The following is a 24160-nucleotide window of genomic DNA, read 5'->3' on the forward strand; positions in this document are numbered from 1 at the left end:
TGGGGTTGCGGGAATTTGTGTGAACATTTGATTAGGGATGGGGCAATGAGGTGGTGTTTAAATCAGGAGTAGGTTAAGGTGTGTGTGGTGGGGGGGGGAGGGGTCAGATGTCGAGACCAAAGCCACATCAGTGAGTCTTCTACCATCTTGGGATGAAATCCCATGAGAATAGCTGTTCTCATGAGATTTTAGCTGCATCCAAAGCAGAACCAGAAAAAAATGTTCAAACTGGAACCAAAAAAACCACATGTCAAGTTCACTTCTGGGACTTCAACTTGAAACTCTCGAGGAATCTGAGGGGTTCAAACCTGGGGTTCTGTTTTGACCCGTAGTTACTTTTGATCTATATGAGTTCACAACACCCTAAGTTCAAAAAAGTCCAACTCATCCACCCCCGCAGGAGAAACTCATCTACAATATCTGAGAGACTAACAAATTTATTTCGGCATAAGCTTCATCAGATGGATTTTAGCCCACGAAAGCTTACGCCCAAATAAATTTGTTAGTCTCTAAGGTGCCACAAGGACTCCTCATTGTTTTTGCTGATACAGACTAACATGGCTACCACTCTGAAACCTTACAATATCTGAGCTTCTCCTGGTGCAAGGTGGGACCATAAATCAGCTCAAGTTCACTTGAAACTGGGACGTAGGGAACATTCACAAAGCTTAGCCTGGCTTAATTTAAAAAGTTTGCTGATCTTTGTGTTTGCAACAAAGCCTGAAAGTTGGTGAATTTCACGTAGTTCCTACGCCGGTTACAAACATTTCTCTCATGGCTGTTTCCTTCATTCACAGCGCTACCTTCAAACAGGTTGGTATCCTGCGCTTTGACTGCAGGGGCATCATCTCACTCACGTTCACATGTGCATGTCTTTTGCTCCTGGCAGTTAGGGGGTGGATACAGATAAATCAGCAAACTTCAGTCACTTCTCACCATTCTCAGATAGTTCATCAAGCTGGTGCCATGTTGCCAGATCTGTGCGGATCCACAGGACAGTGGTTTCACACCAATCTCCTGGCTCCGGTTTAGCTCCTGCACCGCTGTCACCACGGCATAAACGGCATCAAACAACAAGGCAGAGGAGAGCTGTGGACAGGAGAGAGAGAGGTGGGAGCTCAGAGGAGCAACACCAAAGGTTGGAAAATTAAATAAGACCCAACCTGCACTTACTGAAGGAACAAGTCCATTGTTTCTGCCATATGTGTGCACACAATTACACACACATTGTAAAATAAATCTACACACCCATACAGTACACCAGTGGAGAAGCTTACATTTGCTCACACACCCTACAGCGACTCCATTCAACACCATGGAGCTACAGTTACCCTACCATCTCTGTCATGCCTTGAGTTACCTCGCCTCACATCCCATTCACGGTCTGAGCTGGGACTAGTGAGAAGGAGCTAGACAAGGCATCTGAGCCAGATTGCCCAGTGCCCTGTGCCTTAGGCAGTCACTCATGCTTGTGCAAAGCGAGCATAAAATGCTACCATTCTGATTTGGTACAGAACTAGATAAGTTCATGGAGGATAGGTCCATCAATAGCTATTAGCCAAGATGGTCAGGGAGGCAACTCTATGCTCTCGGTGTCCCTAAACCTCTGACTGCCAGAAGCTGGGAGTGGACGACAGGGGATGGATCACTGGATAATTGTCCTGTTCTGTTCATTCCCTCTGAAGCATCTGGCACTGGCCGCTATCAGGAGACAGGATAGATGGAGTATTGGTCTACAGTATGGCCTTTACGTTCTTAGATATGAGTCATCGCACAAGGGCAGGGCAGCGGAGAATCAGGCCCATAGACTCCTTTAATTATCATTCTTTTGGCATCTCCACGTCAATCATTGTGGTAGGTGTAACTTATGTTGCCATTCCTGATTCAAGTCCATTCCTTGGACTTCCTCCTCCTCTTCTCATGCTTATTACCTTACCCTCCACATCTTGGGTAGTTTCTTCTTATTGCCCTTCGCATCCTCGCTTTCCTCCCTTCTGCTCTTATCTGCTTCCCTTCCCTTCTATGTCCTCCAGTCCCCACACTGGCCTCTGAATCCCTTTACCATAATTATCTGGTCCCCTTTTCTACTGCCGGTCGTCCCTCTAAAAGAATTATTGCTATAGGAGATTTCAGAATCCATATTGACTGTCCCCTCTTCGACTCACTTACTTCTAATCACTTCTATTTACCATCTTGTCTCATGCGGAGCGTTACGTTCCCCGTGCACAATTGTTTCGATGTTTTTGATCAAGTTAACAACCGGTCATTTTCTATCTCCTCTTCATTGTTATGACTAAGATTTCACTTTCAATTATTGTCACTTCCTGACTGCATTGGCACTTGGTTGCCACATCTCATTACTGTCAAAGCTCCCTTTTCCTACCTCCCTCTTCAAAGAGTCTCTGCTCTACCGTTGCAGCATCCAACAACATATTTGCTCTTTAGCTGGTTGAGCCTTCCCCCATATGTGGACATTTACAGTTCAACTATATCTACCGCTCAGGTTCCCCTCTGAGCCTGAACACATTTATTCACTTCCCAGTCACCCGAAGGGGGGACCGTCTTGTTAAGCAGACCCTTTGGCTTCCACCACCTTACCTGTGTGAATAAAGTGAGCCAGATTTAACGCACTAGGGCTTGATCCTACCCCTGCTGAAGTCAACAGCGAAAGTCCAATGGACTTCAATGGTCTGGTATCGGGTTGTTAATGAGCAACTCAGGGCTTTGAAATGTACACGCAGACACTATGAAAAACTAACGCTGCCACCCTTAGTGCTAGCAAACCCTATCAGCTCTAATAATGCCAGTAATCCCCAATGTCCATCTCCCACTCCTCAACGTCTCTCACATTTGTTCTATCAAGGTAGATGGAGCTCAGACAATTTGCTGGTATTTCTGGCATCACCCCTAATACGATGTCTAATTTTCTCCCTACTCTAGTCTGTGTATATTCTGACCCCACCCTCCTCACCACAGTATGTGAGCACTTTCCAGGAGCGAATCTAGCGACGTGAGTAGCAACCATTATGCGTGATTCGTACTTTTGGGATCTGATTGATCTCATCTGCAATAGTGATGAACCCTGTTGTCAGTACCAATCTGCGACCAAAGCGCTCTCCGACTATGGATTAACTGAGCTTCAAGCCATGCCTGGCGAGTCAGTAAGTATCATTATCTCCACTGTGCAGAAGAGTAAACTGAGGCACAGAAGAGGATGAGTGACTTGCCCAAGGACACACACGCGTTTGCAGCAGCGTTGGGAATAGAACCCAGGCAGCCTGATTCCCAGTCCCCCTGTCTGAACCGTCAGATGCCATCCCTCTCTGCCTATCCTTTTGTGTTTGGCGATAAGTCTTCCAACTTTCTCCCTAAATAGTCACATCTGCGCTTAAGAATTCCCCTCCAGGGCTGCATTTTCCAGAGTTGTTAAAGGAGCGAATCTATCCTCCCTCCTCACCCCTATTGACTCAAACCATCTCCTTGCACTCCTAGCTCCATTGCTTGTTACTGCAACTAGGAGTTCTCCATCCTCAACCGGCTGGGTGCTTTGGCTCCTGTTCAGCAAAGCACATATGCACACGCTTAACTTCATTGGGACTTACCCGTGTGCTTTGCTGTCTCAGGGTCCTTATCAGTAGCGACAGGTCAAATTCTGACCTGGTGCAAGAAGATGCAGCTCCGCTGACATCGGGAGTTTCTATCCCCTTACTCCAGCTCTGAAAACTGGCCCCAGTTGTCTCTGGTCGGGTTTTCATTTCCCTTCTCTTTAAGCAGCTAATGATCTCTTATTAGCTACTAAGCAAGAGGCTTGTAGATCTTAGTGAAGCATTTGACATTATTGATTGGAATATTTTACTCTTTAGCCTCAGACAATTTGCTGGTATTTCTGGCGTTACACTTCCCTATTCAAACATGTCCTTTTTGGTTTGGTTTGCTGCCGGGGGTGACTTCTTCTGCTAAGGGGATCCTCCCGCATCCCCCAAGTCCTACACTTCCCTCTCTCTTGTCTCTACTTACAGCTTTCCTGGGAAGCACCCGATTTCCAATTCTAACGCTGTGTATCAGACCAGCCATTCCCTATCCACATGGGCTCAGAACTACGAGTCTATGCCAGTTTCATGATTTTGAGGGGCCTGAGTCAGGGCTTTTAAACCCTGGGGGAGAGCCATACTGCAACATGCATAAAAAGATGTCAGTACCCACCCTCAAACGTCTTCACCAGCTCCCCCCTTTATTTCACAAACGTGCTTTTAAAACCCACTATGGACTTGCCCTATCCAAAATCATGAACTGTATTCTGCTCGAGTCCTCTCCTCGCTCCCTCTGCTCACCTAGTATCAGAATCCTCTATGCCACTTCCACTTCTTCCTATGGCTGTTGGTGCAAGAGCCTTCTCCTCTGCTGCTTCTGCCATCTGGAGCAGTCTTTTCTGTCTCTCTCTCCGGCTCATCAGCTCTCCGGCTCGTTTCAAATCTCAGCCAAACACAATATTGTCTCCCTCGCCTATGCCTCCTAATTGCTATTTCCGTCTGCCATTATTTATTTGTAAACTCCGTTAACTGTATTTAACTCAGTCAAGCAAATTGGGATACAGTTTGCATGGAAGACGCTTGTGCAAAATTAAGTTGCATTTCACCGTAGCACAGCTGCTAGCCGATCTTTTGGTTCTTCCGACCACCCGGTTTAAAACTCATTCACTTTGGCTTCCCCAATCCCTCTCTCTTCTCCGCCCCTTATCAAATCTCCTCCTCCTTTGAAAAGAGTCATTTAAAAAAAAAACATGGCTTTTTTCTTTCTGACATTAAAAAAAACAAAAAACAATTTGCACATTAACACGTGTCTCTCGCTTTTGTGCATTCTTGATTTGTGCTGATCGTTGTCATTTTGTGCCACTTCTGTGGTGAACAGTGCCGGCGCAACACTGCATGTGAAAGACCCAACGGTTTTGATGGTGGTTCCTACTCACATGATTGTGTGGGTGTAGGGGAGTAAAGAGCCTCCCCCCATATCTTGCAGGGACATCACTGCACGGCTGGAAAACCAGGGGAGCAGCTCCCCAGATAGGGAGGAGGGGGATGGAGCGTGGGTAGAGTTGTGTTCCTCTATGTGTCATCAGCTGCATGAGGAGTGAGTATGGCGCACCCTGGGAGCAACTCACTTGCAAAGGGGCATGGAGCACCCAAAGCCATAGCTCCGCCCCCTTCAGTGCACAGAGCACGCTGCATGTGTCACAAGTTACCCTCCCCCGCCCGGCACAAACAAAGCATTCCAGAATGCGCTGTACCTTCCTGATGCAGGATGCCCTCGATTCTGCCCCCTGGCATGGCTCAGCTCCTCGCTGGCCGCAGCACAGGGCTGCGGCTAAAATCCCCAAATCTAGCCCTGTGGGGTACAGTTACAGAGCAGCTGGGAGTGAGCCCCCGAGCCTGGGTAGGCAGTGCTAGCAGCGCTCGAGGTAGCGTTCTAAAAATAACAGGGTGGATGGTGCGACTCCAGCGGAGGCTCGGGATAGCCACCCGAGCACGGACCCAGGAGATTGGGTAGGCCTGAGGGTCAGAGCTGCCACCCGAGCCGTGACGTCCACACTGCTCGTTTTAGCATGCTAGCTTCCGTCTGTCTACTCAGGCTGGGATGCTGGCTTCCGGCTGCAGTGTAGACATATTTACAGAAACACAAAGAGATCCATCATAGTTTAAAGAGAAGATTTTTGTTTTATTTACCAAAATCTCTCGCGTCAAGGCCATGTTTAAAGTCAAGCTGCTCTCCGAGGACTATAGACAGGTTTAGGAGGGGTGAAGGGGAGTCATTCTTGAAACATTGTCATCTGTATATTTGCCCCCAAACATAACACAGAGAATTAAAACCATTAAAATCCTGTGAAATAGACTTTACAATCTGGATTTCATTCAATGAAATAAACACTTAATTACAAACATCTGTTTCAGCCTAAATTCTAATTACCTAATCTAGCCATCTGTAATTTTAATGATTTTCTCTGATTTCTTTTCCTTGCAACGTGATTAATGAGAATGGCATTTGAAGAAGTAACTTCCCCCGCCCATCCTTAGACTCTTACCCATCCCTAGCAAGAAAGCCCAGGGTTTTCACAGCTTACACTTCACCGCCTGTCGAGTCCGGATGTTGAACTCCTTTCTTTGCACAATCCCAGGAGCCCTCAGCTCCCCTACACTACGGGGGGAAATCCCCAAATCCCGACGGAGACAGAGACTTTCCCAAAAGCAGACCTGTCAGACATTAACTGTTTAAAACGAAAAAGACAGAGGCCAATTCATTGTGCCATGATAATGCTCCTAGTGGGCAGAAGGGGAGAAAATAAGTGCGGTGCTTCTGACTTATGTCATCCTAACAACTCCTCTGTACCTGCCCTGCTGCCGGATGTCTGGCAGTGTTTAGTTCTTATCCCTGGGAGGCCGCATGGCTCGGGAATGAAGAATGATGCTCAGAGACCAGGGTGACGGGGGAACACGCCCACAGGGAGAACCTCTAGGTCACTAAACAGGACAGTTAGGGTGCTCTTGTGGTTAAGACTCTGGACTGACACTTGGCAGACCTGAATTCTATTCCTGGCTCTGCTACTGGGTTACCCTGTACCTCAGTTTTCCCATCTGTAAAATGGGGATAAAGACACTGACCTCCTTGGCAAAGTACTTTGAGGTGAGAAGAGCTAGATATTATTATTTGATCTCTCTGTGTTTCATTTCCCCATCTGCAAAATGGGAACAATAATCCTTCTTTTCTCCCTTCCTTTACCTCGACTATTTAGATTGCAAGCTCTTTGGGGCAAGGGCTGTCTCTTGCTATGTGTACCTACAGTGCCTGGCACAATGGGGCTCTGCCCTCAGTTAGGGCCTGTATGTGCTACAATAATAAACTGTAATAATAGTGAGGTTGGTAATAGCCGAAAATCATAATAATCTGATAGGTGGTGGGGGGATGTGACATAAACTGGTGAGTTTCCCTCCCGTCCCTGCTGGATTGGAGACAACACAGTGATTAACTGACACCAGGGCTAGCTCTCTCAGTGGAGAAAATTAGGATCGAATGGGCTAGGGCAACTGAACTTCCTTCCCATGCTCCCCTAGAGGTGGCCTCACCAGATCAGGAGTAAGCCCGCCCTGCTACTGAACCAGTTCTGTGCAGGAATCGAGCATCCAGCTATATTAATATGACAGCAATGGGGGCTTTAGACAGAGGCTCCCAATCCAGCACCATTTACCACCCCGAAATACACTGAGAACGGTAAGGCGGGAGCTTCCTGGCCTTTGCATCTAAAGAGCTGTTCTGCTCATTCAGGGCCAACTGGAGGGAAGAAACCAGGATTATATTTTTCCCCTTCAGAACTTGGGTTTCTAGGGTTTTTTTGTTTGAAAAGCTTTATTTTTAATGCATCTCAACGGCCCTGCAGCTGTCGCCCAAGCAGGCGGCTTCCAGGGAGAGATTGCATCAAGATTCGGCAAACCAGGCAGTGAGTTAGCTGCAGCCACCTGAGCTCGAGGGGTGGGGAGAGGATGTCAGGGAGGAGCTGGCTAGAACACCAAAGAGCAGCGGCGTGGTAGTAGTTGGGTGTGAACCAGGGCTGGCAGTTTGTGCCAAGCAAATGCAAAGTAGAGAGATCTCCTCGTTTGCTCGCGTAAGGTCAATTTGAAGCGAGAATAGTGGGACTTCCAGGAACGCTGGGGCTGCCTCAGGAAATGGAGGGGATTTTTTATTTCATTTGTCAGCACATACACTGTTTGGTCACTGGCTTTTTCTCTCCCCTCCCCGATCTGGCAAAGCTGCGCCGCAAACCTTCCAAGCTGGTTGAAGCCTTGCGGGGCAGATTTCAGCTGTGATTTCACGGAAATTTGCAGCAGTATCCGGAGACACTGATGTATGCAAGGTAGCACTGTCCAGGCCTAACCCAGCCCTTTGGCTTTCAGCTAAGCCCTGTGAGGCTCCTCCTTGAACCTCCTAGATTATCCAGGTTTCGTCTCCCAGCCCTTCTCCTACGGCTCTAATGGCATCTGCCTAACAGAGTTCCTTTAGCACTGGCAAGATTGAAGGGTCTCACCTTGCTACTTTCCAGAGCTGGAGGCTCTCTCATAAGTCACAGCAAGTTACCCCAACGCCACACCTGCCTCCTTTACTCACCTATGACGTCCTCCTGGTTCACATCTGTTTCTGTCTCCTGCCTCTGTGCCCCTGCTCTCCACTCTTGGCTCCCCTTCTCCCATCTCAGGGGCATGTACTTTATACAGCCACCGAGAAGCCTCCCCACTCCAGAACCTTTTAGTACCAGCCTCAGGCATTCTCCTCAGCTGAGGGGCTCTTTAGCTAGGTTCCATTAGCAGCTGTCCCCCATTCAGCCTCTCTCGCCCCCACAGCTTGTCTCCTTTGCCCCAGCCACTTGCTGCCCCATTACAGGCTTCGACTGCCGTTCCAAGTGCAACGGTGGGGATTATTTTTACTTACGGCCGGCCCAGTAAAGGGAGCGTGATCACAGTTCTCCTGCCACGACAGGTTGAGGCTCTGGACAAACTCTTGGAAGAAAGCATGAGACTGGTTGAAGGTGGAAAATCCCAGGATGTTAACCCGGTCATCCAGAAAGCTGTCCAATTGCTGGAGCGAGAACTCCTAAAGCATCCCAGCAAACAGAAAAGAGCATTAGGAGACAGCGGCAGATACTTAAAGGCTCACAATGTGAATGAAGGGAGGGATGGCTCTCCAAGACGGCTGGGAGGACTTGCAGTTGGGGTTCACCACCTCTAGATTGACAGTTTAAATCCGCCAGGCCCAGGCAACTGGTAACCAAAAGTCAGCGTCATACGATGGCTGTTAATTGGCTGTGACATGAAGGCGGGTGGATTCCCCTCTCAAGCTCTTAATGGGCACATGAGCTAAGCCCACCCCCACAAGTGGCAAGCTGTGCAAAGAGGCCAAAGACTCGGTGGGTTTTGGCACCTCCCTTCTCATTCCCTTGCAGTGGGTGCTCCGGAGCGGAGCTGAAGCCCTCTGTTAAGAGGGAAGCTTGTGTAGGGCTGAGGAAGGATGAAGCCACATTCCCAGCAGCAGTGCTTAAGTAAAGCACAGCGATCTCATGCCCGAGAAGCATGGTTAATACAATGTCAAACTGAGTGCTGAAAAGGGAAGTGCCGTGCCCAGCTGGGCCACAGGGGTGCCATTCTGTGTGGCCCCCTCTAGCACAGCAGCATCACCCCTCTGCGCAGTAAGAGAACCAGTGCGATGCGAGGGCTAGTGAGGGAGAGACTGGAGTCTTTCAACTGAACGGGTAAACTGTTAGGACAGTCAGAGAGAAGCCCGATCCAAAGGGGTCGGAGTTCTGTATGCGGCGGAGAGCCCAGCTCAAGGAGGCACCAAGGCCCTTGCAACAAAGTTTTCTCTCCATGCAAATGTTTCTGTTCCTGTATATTCCTCCCAAGCCCCCGTGGCACCTGCCACCACCCAGGCAGTATCTTTCTGCAGACTAATAAAGACCCTTGGCATCCAGGCCCGTCACTCCGGCACATTTAGTGCTACATCCACTCCAACAATGGCTCCCCTAATTCCGCAAACTGCTTTGATGGAGAAATGCAGTCCTGGGCCAGCCCTCCCTGCTAATCTCCTCCATGGCTTGCTTCTCCAAAAGGCCCAAGGGATCGCTGCACCTTTCAGACAGAGAGAGGAGCCCAAGCCACAGAACTGCTTCTGTCCCTAGAGAGATCTGTGACCACGCTCAGTTTCCAGGCTGCAGCACTCATCTGGGAATCACAAGTGTTCCCTGCTACGGCTGAGAGCTCCAGACAGGTACAGTGCAAGGTATACAGTTGTCCATCCAAACCGAGGGAGGATTTCCAGCCCTTCTGGGGTGACAGACTATGGCGGCCCTTGTCTAGATGGAACCTTATGCTATTTCATTACCTCCTGTTTCTAGCCTCTGCAATAACCATTAACTGGGCTCTGGCCCGGGGTGCAGATACTGCTGAGTTGACCCCCACGGACCACTGCTGCCACTTTCCAGATAGGCAATTTCAGGGGTTTGCCTGATGTTACAAATGGGACTTTCATTTAAACATAAAACCAGGTTAACCAGTCCCACTGCACAGGGCCAGCCTGGATTGTCTCCACCTGCCAGTCAGAGGGAATTTGCTCGAAGCCCTACTTCTTCAGGCACACGGGAATCGGTTGCGGGGGAGGGTGCGACCCAAGGCCCTTGTGATACTGGGGAGAGGGTAAGATGGGAGCAGGGCAGGTGGTCTTGCGATTAGAGCCAGAGACTGGGAGTCAGAAAGCCTCTGGTCTATTCCTAGCTCTGCTACTGACTTGCTGAATTAGCTTACTCAAGTCACTTTACCTCGCTCTGTGCCTCAGTTTGCCCATCTGTAAAAGGGGAAAATACCACCTCCCCCACAGATCTTGTGACACTTCATTGATGAGAGCCCACTGGGATCCTCAGACGGAAGTTACTAGAGAACATTTTTACTTAGATTATAAGCTCTTTAGGGGCAAGGAACATCTTTTTGTTCTGTGTTTGTACAGTGCCTAGCACAACGGGGCCCTGGTCCATGGCTGGGGTGCTTAGGTGCTCCAGCTAGACTAACAACACATAAAAATAAAGGCAAAGCAGTAGAGCTTTATTCCATTGATACCCACAGGGGAAGCAGTGGTACCAGAAAAACCTGGGGGAGTTCTTAGTTCTCCTTGGGGGATACAGGTGCCTTCTTTCTTTCTTTTTGCTAATTGCTAAAAGGTAGATAGAAGGCAGTGGTTACAGGTTTGGAAGCTGCCAGATACCCTTTCCCTCCCATCACTAATACGAATTCCCTCTTGCTTTGTGGAACAGGAGTTTTCAGCCAGTCCTGCCCTTTGTGTGCGTGTGCGCATGGGAACAGTATGTCATTGAGTCAAAGACGTGGAATTACAAGGCTCCTCCAGCGCGGTGAACTCCTAGGAGGATGAGATTCGACACAGGATTAAGTGTCTTTTGGACTCAAATGCATGAACGTTAGGTAACATGAAATTGCCTGTGAACTATTGATGCATTTGACTGATATTATCCTCCTGCCTCCCTGACAGGTTATCCATTTACTCACTGCTCCCCTGTCAACCTGCAGAACAAGGGCAGATGGCTAATGAGAGTCAGGGCCTGAGGAGATTCTGTATGCAGACGGTGTGGCGAGCAGCATGCCGCCACCGCAAAACAACACCCTCCCCACAGCTGGAACCATGGGCAGGAAGACAAAATGTTTGGGGCACAATGGACCCAATCCTGAGAGGTGCCCTTAGCGCTTGCTGGCTTTGTTGTGTTGGTGGGGAAACTGAGGCACATGTTCGCAGCGCCGGCAGATCTCCAACTGAAGCCAATGGGAGCTACAGGTGCTCAGGACTCATGAAAATCAGCCCCTTTAAGGTGTCTTGGGATGGACCTACCAAAAATGGAGGCATCCAAAAATCAGTGGATTTTTAAAAAAAACAACTGGCCTCTCTGACACTGATTTGAGGGCGTTCAGCACCTTGCAGAATTGGTCCCCTAGTACCCAGCTTTTATCTAGCACTTTTCATCTGTAGATCCCAAGCCACTCTGTAAAGGAAGTCAGCATCATTATCCCCCTTTTACAGACAGGGAAACTGAGGTACACAAAGGTTATGTGACTTGTCCAAGGTCACCCAGTGGCAGAGAATTGAAGCCAGATCCCCTGAACACCAAATCAGCGCTCTATCCACTAGGCCCCACTGCCTCCTTTGCTGACTAGCCCGTAGGCGCCTGCTGACAAAACAGAGAGACAAATTCGCTCCAATTAATGTTAACCAAAGACTTTTCCAGCTCAAATTATGTTGACACTTTTCACTACGTGTCTCTCTCTCTTTTTCTAGGCTAATCTCCAGCTGTTAAAAAACAAGTCTCTGTTTATCCATCACATTCAGAAGGCACCCATCACCATGGCATCTGGGCACCGAATGGCCTGTACATATGCAGATGCCCGCCCAGCCACCCTGCATCCCCCTGGCCCCACCTCCAACCCCAGCCACCTCTCAGAAAGGTTTTTCTGCAGCTGTTCTCATGAAAATTCTATGCACCCAGGTCACAAATAAGTAAATGAACGGAGAGTTGACTCGAGAATAAGATGTGGATTAAACAGTCCCTGGAGGAGATGCTTCATTTGGAATGGGATAAGAGGGATTTGGTGAGGCCAAGGGAGCAGTGGAGGGCATAGAGGTGACAGCGCCTGACTGATTTAAAAGCCGCCTGTTCAGCCTCCGTCCCTTATTTATTTTTTTCTTACATGGCCACTGACGCCGCTTGACATTTTCAGATCCACGTTTTCCAAACACAAACTCATTTGCAATTCAACGCCTGTACTGCCCAGCTGATTTCCCGAGCTTGAAGACCCATCGCTCCGCTCCGGTCTAGCTGCCGCCAGCCAAAGGGAAGGGGGGGGGGGGTTTCAACGCCTAGCTGCGTCTGGAGCGGTTCCGCACTGTTGCTTTCTGCGCGCCGGTGCAAGGCAAACGGGAGTACGGGGGAGGCTGCTCTAGAGACTGGGCTGGCTAGGTTCTTATATGGCCCCTTTCACCACAGCACCTCATGTGCCTGAATGGATTTAGCCTCACGAGAGGTAGGGAATTGTTATCCCCATTTTAGAAATGGAGACCTGAGAGCTTAAATGGTTTGCCAAAGGACATGTGGGGAGGCTGGAGAAGAGCACAGGCCCTCAGCACAGGTGGACGTGGGTTCCAGGATTTGAACCCACGTCCACCAACAACCCTTTAGATCTACCTCAACTTGCTACATAGAGGTAAAAGCTGTTAACACTACAGAAGGCGTCTACACTACAGAAAATGTCAAAGTTAGTTCAGGGTTAGCTAACCCTGATATCACCTCAACCACTTCTCTTATCTATGGTGCTCCTTTTACAATAATACCTGAGCACCTCATAAACTTTACTGCATTTATCCTCACAAAATCCCTAGGAGACAGGGCCATGCTGTTATACTTGTTGTACATATGGGAAACTGAGGCACTGAGAGGCAAAGTGACTTGCCCACAGCCACCCAGGAAGTTTGTGGCAGAACACTGAATTGAAGCTGGGTCTTGCAGGTCCCAGCCTAGCACCCTAACCGCTGGACCATCCTTCCTCTCTTTGGGCTTCCCAATCCCCGTTTGACCACTGCTGAGCCATTTGAAGCCCAGGGCTAACACATCTGTGTCAGTGGTATTAGTATAATATGAGGTTACATACTATGCTATCGTCATACATCATGTTCTACATTTTGAGTAGGCCAAACCAATGCCCGGGATCAGAACTCCAAACCCTCATGGAAAGTTTGGATCAGAAATTTGGACCCACCTCTCTGTAGGATGCAGCTGTAGGCTAGCCACTTTCTTGAGGGTACAGGGGGGATGCAATTCACTCCCAGCACTTCTCTGCTTCTTAGCGGCGAATCGGAAGGATCCTTGAGGAGCACAGGATGCTACTGGTTTGCTGGCACAACCTGCCTTCCCTTTCCTCCTCTCTTTTAGTCACTGGTGCCTTTGTTCTCTCCTGTCTGTGCTGAGGGCCTGTGCTTTTGCAGGCTGGAAGATTGCATGTCATGTAATAGCTCCCAAGAGCAAGGAGCTGCTGAGAGACTAATTCATACCTGTCAGCAAATTCTATTTAGTGGGATACTCCAAGCCCTTAAACCTGCCAGTCCAGCCTTCCCAGCCTCCTTTTCTGTGCTGCCTCTCATTGATTGATCACCTTGGCCAGAGACAGGTCATTTGTCCTTCACAGCAAAATCTGCACTCCCAGTACCGCTCTCGGGACAAGAACTCACACACCAACGCTTTCATAACCATGTGCACTCATACAAGAGATGCCTTTGGTCATCTGGCTACCAGATGAACCCATAAGCAGGTGCAAATGACAGGCAGGTAAATACACTCATGCAAGTTACTCATGCGCCCACACACTGACCAGGACATAAACAATATAAACTTTCACAGATTGGTTTCTCCCAGGAATAAAATAAAATAAAAAAAACCCTGTACTTTGTGTTTCCATTGTACCTCTCCTGCACTGAGCCTCAAAGCAATCCTGGGATGTGGCTAATTATTCGTGTGATCCTTATCTTACTTGGGGGGAAACTGAGGCACAGAGCCATCAAGACCAAAAATGTCAAGTGTCCACTCATTTTTAGGCACTCGATTCAAGACTCCTTGCGTCAGACTTTCAAAGGTGTTGAGCACCCACAATGGCCGCTAACTTCACGGGGCTGGGAAAGAGGGAAGGGTGCTGGAGGTCAGAAAATCAGGCCCAGAATGTCTGAAGCTAGGCACCCAAAATTGATGGAACCTTCTGAAAATTGAGGCCTTACGAGTGAATTGCTCAGTGCATCTGTAGCAAAGTCAGGGACTAGAACTCAGATCTCCTGATTTCCAGTCCATGGCTTTACCCATAAAACGTGTACAGTTAAATAATGACACTTAGCGATTATATGGCACGCTCTATTTTCAAAGCGCTAGGCACCCATTCACTAATAGAATAGAAAGGGGTTCCCTGGGAGACAGCACTGCAGGAATTATTACAGGCTGAAGTCACGCCTGGGTTTCTGTTCTTCATGCAGCGCTTGGCCTGCATTCTCAAACCTAACCCTTCAGCTCATCCGGAGAAGCTGTCTAATAAAAACAGCACTGCCGGCCTCCGTACGTCACATTTTCAGCGTGGGGAGCTTCAACTTGGTAGCTGTGAATGATGAGCTGGAGATTTACGGAACACATTCTCCAGGCTGTGGGACTATAAACCCATCACCAGGTTTCAGCATCTTGCTCCACACAAGTCTCTGACTCACATACAATGATTAAGGGCCTGATCTGAACTGGGGCTAAGCACCCACGATCCTCACTGATTTCAGCCCATGCTGGGGATGTGGCCGCTGTACTACTTGGATTGGCGCCTTTTTTAAAACTCTGCTCCCAACTTGCTAGGTCTGTCCATTCTCTTTCTATAATAAAAGAGCGTCAATGTACTGCCCTCACATCGTCTCTTTCAGCGTAGCCTCTCAAAGCACGTTGTTAATTCGCTAAGCTCCGCACTCACCCCTAACGGGTAGCAGTGGTATTATGACCGCTTTACAGATGAGGAAATTAAGGCACAGAGTTGCTAAGGAGCCGATCCTGCTTCAATTGAAATAATGGAAAAACTCCCGTTGACTTCAGTGGCGGCAGGAATGCAGCCTAAGACCATAATCCATTGCTGTTCAGCAATGCTCTTAAAGCAGGTACTTAGCCTTAAGTGTGATGGCCAGGGCTTGCACTGGGGGCCTCCAGAGATAAAAGCGTAAGCTAAGGAGCCCGGCTCTATAACTTGGCAGCGTAACAATCCATATCCTCTGCGGCACGGCAAAGAGGGGGAACTCTAACACACACTCAAAAGTGGACCACACAAACAAATACTTAAATCCCACTAAAATCAATGAGACTCAATTAATAACACTAGTCACTGCGATGCCAAGGACCCGTTGACAATCACGGCTTGTACTAATGGGTCTTCGCATGGCTCCAGAGAGCAATTTGGGAAGAACAATGTTTACTGCACTGACCACAGAGCCATTTCCCTGCTTGATTTAAGTGAGCTGCACTTTGTTTCTATGCCTGGCGCTCTGGTGCCAGCTGCCCAAGGGGTTCTTAAAGTCATGGACACCCACCCTTATGGCATGGTGCCATGCCGTGTGATCAGACTCGAAGGTCAACTCAGAAATATTTGTCTTGTGCCGATTTTGTTTCAGAGCATCTCTGAAAAGTTCTATCTGCCCTCCATGCTTACAGTTGCCAGAGCTTAATTTTGAATATAGAATTTGTTTTTCTAGATGAGTCTCAGGCATATGAATGACATTACCCGTCCCTCTCGGTTGGACACAAATCAACTGAGCCTCAATTCCAACTGAACCAGCTTTTGCCAAGACTTCTACGTTGGACACCCGCTCCTTCCATTTGATACCCAGCAGTTGTCATAGGGGTCTCTAATGGAAACTGTCAAGCTTTTTAATGTGCCATTGATAAATGGTCCATCTTTCACACCCGTAGAGCAATGTTGTGAGGCCAACAGCATTATACCCTTGGACTTTTGTCTGTAGACATATTCCGTGTTGCTTCCAGATCATGTGCGGTGCTGGCTTTCTGAATTCACGCATCCACTTCGTGACTGTTTGTCGCTTCATTATTTAACATGCTGCCGAGGTAAGTGAACGGTTTAATGGCTTTAAGCATGGTATCTTCCAAGCGTGTTGCTGGATCTTCGTAAAGTTGCTGAGGAACTGGATGATACATAGCCTCAATTTTCATTCAGCTGATGGTAAGGCCAAAGTTATGAGCCGCCATAGCAAAGCGGTTTGTGAGATCTTGTAGTGCTGTTTCAGAGTGTTCCACAAGGCCCAGTCATGGGTGGAGAGCAGTTCCTGGATCAACACTTCAATCACCTTGCTCTTCACATGTAGTTTAGAGAGATTAAAGAGCTAGACAGTGCGAAAGCGTAGAAAGATGCCGTTTGAAGAACCATGGAGGGCTTCATCGCAGTGAAGAATAAACCCAAAAGGCTAAGACCGAGGAGAATCCTTGCTTCGCCCCAAACCTGATTGGAAATGGGTCTGTTAAATCACCAGTGAGACTTAAACACGTGCGTAAATGCTTTACTGAATCGGAGCCTAAGGTCCAGAGCCTCAATGGGATTTAGGCTCCTACCTTCCATAGAAATCAATGGAAGATAGGAGCCTAAATACCTTTGGGGTTCTGGCCCTAAATGACTTGTGCATGTTCCCAATGGCAGAGCCAAGGATGGAGCAAGAGAGTCAATTTCAGGTCTTCTCTAGCCACTACACACTCTACCTCAGTGTAACACGGATCAAGGTTGATCACGGTCTTGGGATTTTTCTTTGACCAATTCCTGTCTAAGCTATGCATCCTCTCCTCACCACAAGTTCCACATACAATGGGTTATCACTAACAGTGAGAGGGAGCGGTGAGCAGTGCCTAGGTGGGCAGACCAGGAGTCAGGACACCTGGGTTCCGTTCCCAGCCTGGGCTGCGTGACCTTGATCAAATCGCCTCTACACTCTCTGTTGCCCAATTTCACCTAGCTCACAGGGGAGTCGAGAGACTTAATATTTACAAAGAGATCCAAGAGCCTTGGTCGAAAGGCATTAGGCAAGAGTATTATTGCTATTGTAATAACCCGATGATAGGTACACATATTTGAAATTCAAGGCTCAGAAGCCTTGGGATTTATCTGCATTGTCACACTGCTGATCTCACATCAGTGATTGGCTTCTGGTAATTGCTTATCTCTTAATGTCGAGAAGGACAGTTTGCTATTGTTAGTTTCTCTGTGTCAGCTATTGAGTGCCTTCCACTTCTATCAATTTGGCTGGCAATATTGTTCTGCGTCCCCTTTGCGTGCACAGAATCTCGCTCCTTTGCGAGATTCTTATCATGCTTTTAATAAACCAGGTCACCCGGGGAAGCAAAGCAACGGGGTCGCCTCCCACCCTGGGAAGAATGGCCAGACTTTGCTCTTTTTGATTGCAGTAACCCTGAGACCTTGACACATGCGTGTATCTTCCCCTATTGATTACTGTAAGGGCTTCACTGGATTTCCAGATTTGCTGATTAGTAGCCTCCAAATGGTCCTCAAATGCTGCTGCTGCCTGGCTCTGAGATTAGATTACCAAGTTCACGGCCTTGAAAAACGTGTCCCCCATTAAATCTGCTCTTGTGTGCTTTTACCATATACTATACAGATTTCACGGGGGAGACCAGCGTTTCTCAAATTGGGGGTCCTGACCCACAAGGGAGTTGCAGGGAGGGTCACAAGGTTATTTTAGGGGGGTCACGGTATTGCCACCCTTACTTCTGCACTGCTGCCTTCAGAGCTGGGTGGCTGGAGAGTGGCGGCTGCTGACTGAGGGCCCAGCTCTGCAAGCAGCAGCGCAGAAGTAAGGGTGACAATACCGTACCATGCCATAGCTCAGTGGTTTGAGCATTGCCCTGCTAAACCCAGGATTGTGAGTTCATTCCTTGAGGGGGCCACTTAGGGATCTGGGCCAAAATCAGTACTTGGTCCTGCTAGTGAAGGCAGGGGGCTGGACTCGATGACCTTTCAAGGTCCCTTCCAGTTCTAGGAGATATCTCCAATAAATTTAAATTTTAAATTTAGGCTGATTTCCTCCAGCTGGGGATCTGCCCTGCAGGGCCAGAACATATTGGCCTCTTTCTGTTTGTGTATGAGAGGGAAGGAGTGGGGAGGCTGGAAGAGTTTTTAATAATGGCTCAGATCCTGAATTCCTTACTCCATCTTCATTAAGGCAAAACTCCCATTGATCTCAATAGCAGTTTTGCCCAAGTAAAGCCCGAGTAAGGACCTCGGGGATTTGGTCTAACAATTTATACTTTGAGGTTACATAGCAGTTTTTATGCAAGGATCTGATGGTACTTTACCAACACGGGGCCAGATCCTCAGCTAGTGTAAACTGGAATACCTCTATTGACTTCAATGATGATTTACACCAGCTAAAGTTAATGAAGTGGGGAAATTTCCATTATTAGTATTCCCATTTTAGTGCAAGGGGATGAACTTGATTACTTCTTGAGGTCCCTTTCAGCCCTATGTTTCTGTGATTCTATGCCCCTCTGTAGCAGGGCGTGCTCACCATGGTGGCACCTCCTGCTGGTGGCTCTGGAAATTAGCTCTGTCCAGCTCTGGAGCGCCCTCTGAGGTGGTGTCTCACCCGTTGTCTGTTCTGCTGTTTGTCTCCACCACCGGGACATGTCACTCTCTGGTCCACGGTGTCCTCTTCAGGACACTGCCCACTACTCCATTCTCACCCCCTTCTGGGGGGTGGGGGGAGGAGGAGGTAACGGCAGTCCTTCTGCTTTCCTCTGGCTCAGTGGCCAACCACAACCCAAAGTCTAGCCCCTCACCTCAGGGGCAAGTTGCAGTCTGTATCAGCCACGCTCCTCTGCAGCCAGGTGCAGTGTCAGGGGATGGGGACCCAGGCCTGCCCTCTACTCTGGGTCCCTACCCAGGGACCCTCTAGCGGCAGCCTCTCTCTGCCCTCCTTCTCTCCCCTTGTCTGCCTATCTTCCCTGGGCCGCTTCCCCTTTGGCCCTTGTACCTTCTTGACTCTTTTTAGCAGGGGCCGCAGCCTGGCAGGTAACGGGCTGGAGCTCTCCTCTGCTCCCCCGAGCCTGCCCAGCACTGCTCTGTCCAAGGTGCTACCTCAACTCAGAAGTCAGTCCTCCTCCCTTGCTAGTCAGGGAGAGACTGCCCTCTCTTCTTTGCTGCAGCCTTTATATAGGGCTCAGCCTGACCCTGATTGGCTGCCTCTTTCTTGGCCCTGATTGGCTCCCCACAGGCTCTTGCTGATTGGTTGCAGGTCTGCGCAGCCTCTCCAGCCTGTTCCAGCCCTTTTTCTCATGGAGTGGGGCAGCCACAATCTATGAAAATGAACAAATGGACACACCGGACATCAATGTAATTACACCGGCCTTTTGTGTGTGGCTACGGGTTGATTTTATGAATGGGACACTTGAATTTTGCACAACTTTGTCTCTTAAGATAGTCAGTTCCCCCTAAACCTGGGGCATCCTTCCCAATGAAAGCATGTTAGTCCTCTCCTATGTTAGGTGTAACACCAGGAGAAGACCTGCCTTTGGAATCTGATGCTCTCCCCTCTGTGGATTTTGTTGCCTTCAGGGTCCATAAATGCTGAACTGCTGAGCCTGTTAATCATTTCTAAGTTGCTCTAAAAAACATATTTATTTGGTCACTAAAGTGTACAGGATTATGCTAAATGCATTATGGCTTTTTTGAATGGCTCAGTTCGCTTACAATATATTGACTGAATCAATAATGGTATAATAAACCACAAGTAAAAAATCAATTTTCCTGGCAGAAGAAAGTCATTTGAATGACGAATTTTTGCTTTTTTTTTTCTGTGGGTTCATTCAGACATATTGGGTCATTTGAACATTCTGGGAGTTGTAGTCTTAATGACCTTCAAAAGTAGGGTTTCTTGGGGTCATTACCTTTATTGACAGGTGGATCTCAAAAGTTCCAGAATTTCTAAGCAGAACAGCATCCAAAACTTCCAATCCTTCTCCCAAATTCATCCAAACACTCCAGACCCCTTGAGACTAAAAGCAAGTCCCTGGTGCAACTCCACTGAATGTAATGGAGTTGCAACTGGGATGAATTAGGTCCTTTTGTGTTTGTAGAACTGAGATTGGAAATAGGAGAAGAGGGACTGAGGTTTTTCAAAGTCATTAAGGGGTTTAGACACCCCCCATTAAAATGAATGGGAGTTGTGTCTCTAAATCTCTGAATCAGCCTGGAAATTCCCAACCAGGATCTTTCCATCAGGCCCCAAGTCTGGAGAGAAGTCTCTCACTCTGACGGCACTCCAACATTTCTCCTTTGGACAGGGAACGGGAAGTCGTGAGGCCACTGCCAAATTAAACATATTGGGGGAAACAAATTAAATACTTCTCAAACCTCAGCAAAGTTAAGATCAGATTTATTGTACCAGCAAGGGGTACAGAGAGCTTCCTCCACAGGCCAACTGTCCTATAATTGCCCACGAGAAGCTTTCTTACACTCTCCTTGGAGACTGGATTGGAGGCACCAATGGTGTGGTTGGATATGGCAATCCTCATGTTCCGATGAATTCTAAGTGATGCTTTGGGCCACTTGTATTTTAACTGAGTTGTCATTCTTAATCCCAATGGGCGAAATTCACCCAGGGCAGAGTGCCTACCCAAGACCCTCCACGCCATTTACACCCCTAACATAGGGAAAAGTTTAAATAGTATAAAGGGCCTTGTCTGGACCCTTTGCACCAGAATGAACTCCACCCAAAGACACAAATTAGAGATTGCCTCTGCAAAATTCAAATTTGGAAGGATGTTTATATCAGTTTGGTTCAGGCCCATCATCTTTTTTATTATTTGTATCACAGTAGAGCTAAGTTGCCCCAGCTAAGATCAGGGCTCCATCATGCAAGGCACCGGACAAATGCATAGTAAGATTCATCCGAAGGAGTCTACAGCCTAAATAGACATGACAGACAAAGAGTGGGAGGGGAAACAGAGGCAGTGAGAGGTGAAATAACTTGCCCAACATCACATCGCAGGTCAGTGGCAGAATCAGGAATAAAAATCTAGTCTCTTCACTCCCAGGCCAGTACCCTAATTCACTATACCACGTTAGGAGCCTTCAGGAGGCAGGCATGAGATAAACATAAGTGGAGGTAAAGTGATTTACAAACTAATGCTGACATTTTTTGAAGCTGTCTAGGGGATTTAGACACTAGATTCCCATTAATTTCTAACTGGGCATCCAAACCAATTAGGCAGCTTTGAAAATCTCACCCTTTATAAGGAAGAATCTTTTCCCTTCACTGACCGCCCCCCCCACACACACAGATTTACGCCAGCTCTGACAATGGAACAAAGCAGCAGTTATCAGGGCACAGCAACACGACACAATACTGTCAGAGAACAAAACAACATACAAAGAATATACTGTCTGACTCCAGGCGCTGCTAAAATTCCTTCACACCTTCCCTCTTGTACTAGTAATTTTAATAGTTTCAATTATTTCCATCTAATCTCCCTGATAAATGTTTTGAAATTTAAATCCAGCCTCAGGTCCATCTATTTTTTTTTTTTAAAGGCCAAAACAACAACAACAAGCTACATGGAATTAATGAGCTACAAGGAATTAATTCCATCACAGGGTTTTGGAGACATCCAAAGTCTCTCGTGATCTGCTCTGGTGGTTTCAAATATTTCTAGGGCTAGGACATGCAATTATTTCCTTGCAATTCACGGTAGCTTATCTGCAATGCTCTAGCTACGCATCGTCCTTATTATTATTATTATAAATCAAATGCCAACATGTCTGCATTCCCTCCCCCCCCCTCAACGGTTATCAAGTCAAGTTTCTCTGCCAAACAAATTTTTTTAATTAGGAGTTTTAGTCGCTATGGACTAGACTAGGACTTGGCCAGCATATCCACAGAAGCACTCAGGAAGGAGTAAGGCCCCCCTCCCCTATATGCCCCTGCAAGACCTACATGGGTCTGGATGCACACAGAGAAATAGGTGCTATGTGCCTGCTTACTTTCTGCTCCTGGAACACATGGGTGGGGCGTGACGGGGTAAAGGAGTGGAATTTTATCCCCAGCCAGCCAGCGCAACGAGGTAAGAGAATGGCGTCAGCACCAGCTATTGGGTCAACAGCAACTAGCTACAAGAGGGAAGCTAAAGGGTGTGTGTGTGTGTGTCTCTGAGATGCCGTTGCTGTTGGGACCACTCCCAGGACTATGTGAAGCTGCCATAGACTCCAGAACAGGGCTCTGGCTCTACTCCCTGTTTTTTTCTCTTTTTTACATTTACACGGTCACTTTTCATCCCGGAAGAAATCAAAGCGCTTGGCAAATTTGTACATACGCACAGAGCACCACTGAAATGCAGCCACCTCTGGGTGGATGGTGAAAATCCTAGCGGTGTATAACACCTCATAAGCTAGTGAGGGGAGGGGGCAATCTGGACAAGGCTACTGGAGAGGACTTCTACTTACAAAAAAAGAGTGCTTCCTGAGAGCCTTAATGTTCATGGGCCAGCCCAGATGATGATTTTTAAGCCCCCACCCCCCTTTGACAAGGTAGCCACAGACAATTTAAAATTTCCCCCCAGGCTGGGGTGGGATGGGTGGGGGAGTGTGGTTCAAAAAGACAGGAATGGGACCAGGAATCAATAGAGACCTGGGTTCCATTCCCAGCACTAACATTGAGCTGCCGTGGAACCTTGGGTAACTAATTTTCCCCTCAGCGTGCCTCAGTTTCCCCATCTGGAAAGCACGGATGACAACACCCTCCTTGGAGATCTGTGGATGAAAAGTGCTACAAATAAACTCTCTTTCATTAGATTTATTCTGATTCCTGGCCGAGCATGGGGAAAATGTGGCCAAACTCCTCACGATGACAAGATGTTTGCCCCCTGGTTGGCTGGGGAAAGCCAATAATAAATTCACAGGTACCCATAAGTTATTCTATAGGTATTCACTTCAGAGCCCTTGCATCTAGCCCTCAGCCTATATGCACAAAGGGCTGGGAGATCCCTCTGCCGGAGGTTGGCATCTGCTTTCACATGCCAAGCTTCCTCCCTGCTGAATTGACTAATTAATAGAGTTTAAGCTCTGTGAATCACTGATCATTATATGTCGCAGCCAGCCTCCCCAATCTAGCCGCTCCGTGTGAAAGCCATCAAGTACCAGCAACCTGCCTCCATCCGGTGCCCCAGAGGAGAAAAGAAATAATATAGAGGTGCCTAACTGCCCATTGTTCAGGAAACACTTGTTGTAATGGCTGCAATGAGCTTAATGCCCGGAGATATGCCCTCCAGTTCCTCCTGCCTGTGCATAACTCAGCCTCCAACCCCCCCACCCCCCGTCCTTTCTCTTGGGTCCGATGATTTTCCCCAGCTCCCATTAGTTTCATATCTGTGCCTTTAACTACACATACGGGCAGTCCCTCGTTTGGCAGGTTCTTCCTCCATTTAAACCGTCTTTCCGCCTGCTCTCCCAGAGAGCAGTTCACAGTGATTTTATCTTTTCTATTAGGCAGTCGTTGCAAACCTCAGTAGGTTCATTAGCAGCTTGATAATCCCTCCAGATTTATTAGTTTAAATTGCTCGCTTCCCTCTCTCGTCCCCATTTAAATATTACTAATTTCCTTAAATATCTCTTCCATCTGCCCAGGTTTCGCCCAGCATCACCCTTCTTCTTAATGATCCCTGTCAAAAATCCAGTCAGCTCTTTGGAGAGCTGGTCTTTTTACAAAGTGGAAAAATAAACTGGAGTAATTAGATACTCTTCTTGATTGATCTCAAGCAAGAGCGAATGGCTCTAGGATCCTCTTCTTTTTAACCTATCGCTCTAAACTGGGTTAGAGAAACTGGCTTCAGTTGCAAACTTCAGATCCAGATCAAGAGCCAAAACCTGGACTGCCCCCTCATGCAAATTCAGAGGTGTTATTCATTTTTTGTATTGTGGTAGCCCACAGGAACTCCAGTCACAGATCAGGACCCCATCGTGCTAGGTGCTGTATGGACACAGATCATTTATTA

The 24160-nt window shown here is 47.9% G+C and overlaps 1 protein-coding gene across 1 annotated transcript in view; it reads right to left on the reverse strand.

Moving 5' to 3' along the window:
* Positions 1 to 24160, reverse strand: part of GRIK4 (glutamate ionotropic receptor kainate type subunit 4) — a 179217-nt gene that overhangs the window by 57670 nt on the left and 97387 nt on the right. Inside the window, exons 7-8 of the mRNA XM_029912896.1 lie at positions 8473 to 8634; positions 937 to 1089 (exon numbers count right to left, since the gene is read on the reverse strand). Coding sequence (XP_029768756.1) covers positions 937 to 1089; positions 8473 to 8634 — 315 coding nt within the window. The remainder of the gene's footprint in view (positions 1 to 936; positions 1090 to 8472; positions 8635 to 24160) is intronic.

The sequence above is a fragment of the Terrapene carolina genome, unplaced genomic scaffold (genome assembly GCF_002925995.2).
Source record: "Terrapene carolina triunguis isolate 2854851 unplaced genomic scaffold, T_m_triunguis-2.0 Scaffold374, whole genome shotgun sequence".
NCBI classification, from domain to species: Eukaryota; Metazoa; Chordata; order Testudines; family Emydidae; genus Terrapene; species Terrapene triunguis.